Genomic DNA, 8,187 nt, shown 5'->3' with positions numbered 1-8,187 from the left:
TAAAGGGAATAGGTGATTAATGAAATAAAGGGGATATGTGTCAGCAGAAAAAGAGATGGAATGAGAGGATAGAAGATAGCGATAAGGTCAGCACTGGCTATATTGGAAAGGACAGTAAAATTACGACGAGAATTTAAAGACGTCGAGATGATGACGACGACGTTGGCGGTTCTTGTCACGACGGCGATACTTGAAAGGACGGAAGCTACGCGATGAAGAAAGAATAGAGGAGTGGAAAGGTGCTTCAATTAACGGAAGTGGGTTTTGATATTTTAAGAAATTATATCATTATCCATCTCAAATAATAAATTACAAAATAATCTAACTATGGTTAAGATGAAAAAATCATGCCTTCCAAATCACTTTCGCTGGGATTCAGCACCGCATATCACTATGGCAAAATGGCACTATTAATTTCTGGAGAATAATTTTACGTTTTTGGTAAATGAGAATCCTTATTTTTATTTAGTAATACTTTTGTCCACAGCATTACTACTGAAAGAACGATCAAAACTTAAACATCACATAGCCCAACTAAGCTCATGACTTGTAAAACAAATCAAAGGCCCATACTTTTTAGTACCAAAAAAAAAAACCTCACTCACTCCAGCGGCTCCACTTGTGAGCTGAGTTCAACGTTGCGGCTCCACAAATTGACAAAACATACGACAAGTGCCTTCAATGTCAATACCATTGTTGCTATTCAGGTCAAACTTTCAACGGATTTACGGAACAGCTTACACCATTTGTCTATGATTCTAGCACATAATAATTTTAATAAATCTACACCATCAACATTTTTAACTATATATCTCAACAGTACTGCAGCATGACATAGCAAAGTGCCAGTAAAGCTGACTAAAAAAGTGCCCGTAAAACTGACTGGCATATGTGAAAACTTTCTAATAGTATAATAGCACTAATGCAAAGATTAGAGTTGGACAGAAAAGAACACAAGGAGAGGATTACCAAACACATCATGATTTTGAGTTCCCTTGAGCAAATCCAATAAAGTTGTTAACACGCCTTGGCCAATTCACATAAGCTAATTAATTCTTCCCTACTATTGTGCTATTTATTGTGTCTTGATTTTTATGTTCCTATTGAGTTATTTTAATGGAATGCTTCTCCAACAGCTCAGCCATCAAAATAAAATGTAACTTCCTTGCAACCCTTAGATATTACACTGGTCCCCTTCTCGCTTTTAAATCCCTTAGTTCCAAACTAATTTTTAAAATCTCATAATTATTAACTACACCTTATTAATAGGCCAAGATCATTGCATTTACCACGGGACATGTAGAATTCCTAACTTGACAGAAAATTAGAAACAAATCTTAGCAGGAAAAAGTACACTCTACATGGAATCAGTTTCAAAAACCAAAAGATTACAGGTTTAAACAAAATGCAACTATATATTGATTATAATTTGCACCACACACAACACAAAGATAACAAAGAAAGAAACCTTTTTTTGTGAAGTCACATTGCCACAATGTGTCCAAAATTAGAGTAAAGTATATTTTATAGTGCTTGGTAAATTAAAGTTTGGCTTATATGAAATGTACATTCAAGAAAAACACTCTTACAAATGAGCATGCTTAGGAGAACTAACAGCAGAACTACCATAATGACAAAACCACCCTTCTAACTGTGCAAACTATAGTGTCGAATATATATATTTTGCAAATGAGAACACAGTGAGGGCATTCAAAGGGGTCCCGAACTCGTCCGGCGAAGTTGACGCTTGGGCTCCGGTGGTGGCTCACTTGGCAACACCTTCTCTATCTCCTGCAAGAAAACATTCATAAGTTACTATGAGCAGAGATGAACCATCTAGAACCAACTTTAGAAAGGGCACTATTATGATGAAGGACTCATCTGAGTGTAACTCTATTGGATGAAAGAATACATAGAACGATTGAAAATAATATAGAAAGGAATAGAGATAGAAAAGATGCAATATGGATATAAAACTTAAGCCATTTATACACTGTTAAGAATGTGCTGCAAAATATGCAGTTATTCATCTTTTATATTCACTACAAAATTGAGGTGAATCCAAATTCTTGAACAGTACTATTCAAGTTTATTACTCTGATAGCTTATTTCATTAAATAGCACAAACTATAGGTTCTTGATTTCCTAATGATTCTTACAGCATTGGCTTGAAATGAGTTAGTAAGTAAAACTGCACATAAAATGGTTGGAGAAAGAGAAACCCTGAAGCTGCAAGGTACTGCAATATTAGATTGTTAGGTTACTTCTATGGGTATCTTACACCATATTGTATGTGAAATCATTGTATCTCCTATTAAACATAGAGAACAACTAGGAAACCAAAAGCATATCAGCTAAAAACCAGCCAAAATGTGTTTGGGCTCCACGAAAAATTGGGTTTTGATTTGTGCTCCGTGATCCCAGGAGCAGTTTTCAAACATATTATTCAAAAGTGATTCTAATTAAACGGTTTTGTTTACTTTTTGGCTGATCACCTTTTGGTTCCATATACTTTTCCTTAAACATAATAACAAACGGAGCAAGGTCAAATCCTATTCACAAAGTTTTGAAACAACTCAAATCTTTAGAGATAGTATGTAACATCAAATTCTGAGAAATCTTATGAGAGGTTTTTTCATGAAATTACTTCTAATCAAGAGACAGAAAACAAATTCGGAAATCTATAGTCCCAATTGCGAGTCCCTTTTTTTGGCACAGCAATATAGGCACTAGAGGAGCCTGCTCAAACTACATTCTCCATAAGGCTCTTTTGATTACCTGATTTGATGGCAAATCTTATTCTGTAGCATATCTCACATTTTTAACTTCAAAAAACCGTGATCTATTAATCTAATTTTTTTTTTCTAAAGACGCAGTAATCAATGAATTTATCAAGCCAGTCAAATTAGGCATATTCTAAAATCTGCACGTTTTCTAGCATTTCCAAGAAATTAGTGATAGAGAATAACGAGGAGTTATCAAATTAAGACCACTCAGAATGATGAATGAAGTAGGACAGAAGTGAAATAAGCAGAATACAGAGGCCATTATAGAAACAAAATTCAAAGCACCAATCTCTCAAATTACGGAATGCTAAGGTTCAGTAGAATAATAAAGACCGACCAAAATGAGAAATACACAGGAGACAAATGGAAGCCTTCTAAAATTGTATGATGAGAGCTATATGGAAGAAACGTCGAGGTCATCTAGAATGTAAGGGAAGCCTTTTGAAGCTCGTCTAGTTTATGCTACTCTTAGCCTTTAGATAATAATGCAACTTAACAACAATAGACATGCAGTGCCTGTGGAGCCGCTAGTATAAAATAATGCATACTGAAAAAGGAATCGAAACCTACCTGCTGTCTTCTAAGCCTTTCATTTTCTTCTTCTAAACGGGAAACTTTATTCTCCAGTTCTTGTGTGTAAGCCTGTCCATTGACATAGATGTATTCTTGTCTCAAATACAAATTACAAAACTATCAAGAGGAAAAAGAGGCTTCAAAGTTAAAACAAATAACCTGTTTTCTAGCACGCGACCGCGCAGCAGATTCCCTATTCTTTATCATCCTCTTCTGTCTCCTCTCCACAGTTTTCTCAACAACAGTACCAGAGGCAACCCTTTTCCGACCCGGAGTCTGGGTATCTGATAATGTACCCATCAAAGAAGATGGCGACATAGTCACCATTGTCTCAGTGTATCCAGCATCCAGAACCGGATTCACCACAAATTATGCTGGAGATGCGGTGCCGGCTGCACTGATGGGATTTGGTATTGAATCCAATGTACTTGATCAGAAACATTGTGCTGAGAAGCCACATTGGAATCAACCCTTGACATAGCATTATCCTCAGTAGCAAAAGACTCTGCAACAACTCCTGCTTTCACCAAGAAATCCTCCAGGGTCATCTCGCCAAATGTCGGCGGTGTCTCCTGAGTTTTCTTATCATTATTATTACTGTTTCCACCACTCTTCTTTTTCTGCATATCTCTCCAAACCTCATCAATGGTTTTCTTGCTAAGATCTCCAGAAACAGTTAGGCTCCCTTGTCGATTCAGGGATGAAACCGAAGCTAACTGAGCATGCTGCTGCTGAATGTTAGCATCAGTCCCAGAACCCAATCCAGAAGAGGCTTGACCACCACCACCATCACCACCACAACCTCCAGCCTCAGCCGTAAACACACTCTTTAGAAGCTCATCAAGATTCATGCTTCCTAATGGCTTCCCCAAATTTCCAAGCTGGTTTTGAACCTCATCAAGTGTGAGATTATACAATGACCCTTGCCTAGCCAAGGAGCCAGAGCCACCACTCTGTGCCTCTTGGACTGCCCCACCTTGAGAACCCATTTTTCTGAAACCCCCAAGTGAAAAAAACAACCTAAAACCCTATCTGTTTCATCTCCTCCAAATTCCAACACCCCAGAAAGCACCTCAATCTCTATTCAAGCAGGCAAGAAAAACCCAAAGTAGAGTAGCTTTTGCAGTGATTATTTTATATCCAAAGGAACAAACTTGGCACCAAACTTGAAACAAGAGAGGAAAAAGAAAGAGAACATACCCCAAAATACAACCAATTTGTGCTGAACTTTGAGATTGGTCTCACTGTGACATTTACTCAAACACAAGGCATGCCGTGTAAAATGGGGTGAGTGGAAATTTGACCCAGACGAGAAAAGAAGTTGACCCGGATTCAGCAATCAAAGGAGATTATTGTGGAAAAAACAGTAATGTCACAAAATAACAACACAGGTTGATAAATGAAAGGATAAGACAAAAAATTACCAATAACTTATCATGCATGTTATTTGTATACTATAATCACCAAAGTGCATCAAAGAACAAAACCCCAAAATTAATCCAGCAAATAGCAAGAACATTCAGCATAAATAGTACTATTTTTTTGGTCATGGAAACTGCCAAACTGGTGGCTGCAAAAACCAACCTATAGGGGGAAATAGCTTACAGTAACCAAAAGAATGATTAAGTTTTCACTTTAAAGGGAAAATATAATTAAAAGAAAGGTGGGAATAATTTATAAAAATGGTTAAATGGATAAAGAAATTTTTCGAAACTGTTTAAAGAATAGACTCTTCTGACTACCTCGGTTAGAAACAAAACGAAATCGAGGGTACCAAGTCCTGTAGGATCCAAATCTGAAATCTTAAAAACAAGTTGGTCATTTTAATTTTATTTTATTTTTCCTTTGGGGGTATGAGCACTAACCCAGACCAAGCAAGGACAAAAGTATTAAAAATTTACAAAAAAAAGATATTGATATATGAATAAATATCTAATGTCTAATATAATAAAGATGGAAAAGGTCCTACATTCTCTTGGATAATGCTCATATTACGTATAAAGTAAGCAAGTTTTTGCTATTATTTTAATCGAAAGTGGAGTGTAATCTTCTTAACTCATAAAAAATTGAAGAGTGAATATGATGAATGTTTAGTTTAGAAATATTTCTCTTTTCTTCTTCTAATCTTCCTTCCTTTTTAACTGGTAAATAATATTTAATCAATCATAAAAATAAGGTAGAATCGATTTCACGTAAAGTTGATAACTGAGAACTGTTAGATAAAAATTTAGTCAAATCAGTCAAATTATCTAACCGCTCGTAACTATTAACTTCACGTGAAGTTGACTGCACTTAAATTTCCATCACTATAAAATTGTTCACGACGATTTCAAAAAGGATATTGAAAACGTCATTGACGGCTGCAAAATAAGGAAACGTTTTTTTCTTTTTAAGTTTGCTTTATATTTTGACCCATTTAGTAAAAAGATTACAAAATATGCTACACAATTTTTTAAAAAGATTGCTTAATTTGGTTCATAAGCAATTGTCACCATTTCGTCAGAATTTACTTCTACTTGCTCACTCATACTATTAGACAATTTCCAACTGCGAGGATCTTACTAACTTTTTCTTACACAAATGAATTCCTCACCATTGAAGTAAAATGGAATGGGTCCTTGCACAAGGGTCGATGGAACAAAGTCTTTCTGAATGGGACTGGGAGCAACTTGGCAAGTTATTATTTAAATAAATAATTATATTAAATAATTAAATAATAATTAATTATATTAAATAATTATATTTTTATTTAATTAATAATTTATATTAATTATTTAAATAATAATTCTTTTAATAGTGAATTATTTTTAAATTTATAAATTTAAATTATATTATTGAAAAAAATTAATTACATTAATTTTAAGTATTTTAATTAATTAATTAAGTGGGACCACAACAGGGACTAAAGTTAGTTCCTCCTAATGGAGAAGAGAGAAATGCTTTGAGTTCCTATTTACTGTTTATGACGCAAAAGCTGATGTGGAGTTATTTTTTATGACAGGTGGGCCACAAATAGAAACTGGAATGAGTTCCCTACTGGAGATGGTCTTAGCATCTCTCAGTCCAATAATCACATCTTGAACTTGTAAGTTCTTTCTTTCCATATGCTTCATTACCTGAACTCACTATGAGCTTTATAATGAATCTTCAAATTTTGGAAATAAGCTTTTACTTTTGAGAATTTATTTTTCCTGAAATTGTATTTCCAGCTTAGCCTTTTATTCTTTCCGTCCACTTTTGAATTTTTTGTGATGTTATGATCACCCCTTCTCCTTCAATGAAATCGCACTCCTCAATTGCAAATTATAGATAGGATAACGTAAATTTGTTATCGATAAAATTTGTTAAAAGTTTTAAAAATATTTTTAGGTTTTTTATTTTAATTTTATTTTAAAAATTTTTTTATCTGCATTAATTATATTTGTGATAGCTAATTTTCAACAAATTTAAAATCAATTCAACTAAACTATAATGCTTGATAATTGTGTGCGGCTTACTTGTATCAAAAATTGTCCTTTTAAAATTATTGCTACATTAATCCTAAAATTTTTTGTTCATAGATTTTGTTCTACCTTGCATCATTGTTCTGCCTCCCCTGTTTAAGGCTATTGTAGTTGGGGGATATGACTACAACTTTCTCCATTATTATGGGTGCTACTAATGTAACCGCCTCTATCCTGCCTTATTTTGATACCATTATTCTCATTCCTCCCACCACCATTGTTTTGTTCCGTGTTCTGATGTCATTGCTCCCACTACTCTCTCTCTCTCTCTCCCCAAGTGTTTTTCCCTTGCCGGTGCGGTGAGGAAAGGAGAAGTGAGGTGACAATGGATGCAATCATGCAAGTGAAGTGTGTGGAGTGGTAGGATGGGATTATAGTTTGATTGGCAATTTGGAATGTGGTTAGATTAAGGGATGTACTTTAAAAAAAAATAATAAATATTTAATTAAATGTTTACTCTATTCATTAATAACATGTTTGAAAATATAATTCTTACAATCTCCTTAAAAGACTAACAAGAATTTAACCAACAAGAAGTTAACAAGCGTATTTGAACTACACTTTATATTAATTAATTGTCACTAACTAATAATTATTTAAATTTTATTTTTTTAAAATACAAAATTATTAATTATTAATTACAGTTGTTTAAAATTGACTAATTAAAAATTATTTACCTATACTTTTTCTAATTCTTAATAATGATATACTTATCAAGTTTTTTCTACGTGGGACAAGAATTTTAATTTGCTTTCATTGGTTTTTACTTTGTTGATATTTATTTCTAATCATGTTATTCATGTCACATGGATAAAAAAAAATTATTTATCCATTAGTCAATGTTTAATATATATTACCAATGAATTATAGTTCAAATAGCATAATTTCTCTATACTTAACTAAGAGGTCGCGGGTCTTCCTATCTTTAGTAAAAAAGAAAAAAAAGTTTAATATATATTTGGCATAGGAATATATATTTCATATTCATTAAAAAAATTAATTCTCTAAAAGAATTTGATTATCGTGTTATAATATGATTAATTTTTACTTTGTTATAGACGTGTATTTAACTTTATACATAAATATAAAAAAAATATTGGTGGTTAATTTTTTATGTCAATAAATAAGTTTTTATTTCCTTATGTTTATTTTTAAATTATATATGATGAAAAAGACAATGAATATTAACACTTTTGTTTAATTTTTTGTCCCTTTTATTGGAAAAAAAAATTGCAAGATCAGATAAGCACTTTATTATAGACTTCATAACTTTTTTATTACCAAGAACATATTTAAAAAATATTTTGAATCCTAAATCTTTTTGC

The 8,187-nt window shown here is 33.0% G+C and overlaps 1 protein-coding gene across 1 annotated transcript; it reads right to left on the bottom strand.

Annotated features, from left to right (window-relative positions):
* LOC107604731 (ABSCISIC ACID-INSENSITIVE 5-like protein 2) lies at positions 1,396-4,553 on the bottom strand. Its single transcript, XM_016306389.2, is given in 4 exon segments — positions 1,396-1,791; positions 3,357-3,428; positions 3,519-3,734; positions 3,737-4,553. Coding segments are annotated over 4 exon segments (981 nt in total). The 5' UTR covers positions 4,349-4,553; the 3' UTR covers positions 1,396-1,710.

Source organism: Arachis ipaensis, chromosome B06 (assembly GCF_000816755.2).
Source record: "Arachis ipaensis cultivar K30076 chromosome B06, Araip1.1, whole genome shotgun sequence".
Taxonomy (NCBI): domain Eukaryota; kingdom Viridiplantae; phylum Streptophyta; class Magnoliopsida; order Fabales; family Fabaceae; genus Arachis; species Arachis ipaensis.
This window is presented reverse-complemented; position numbering and strand designations above follow the sequence as displayed.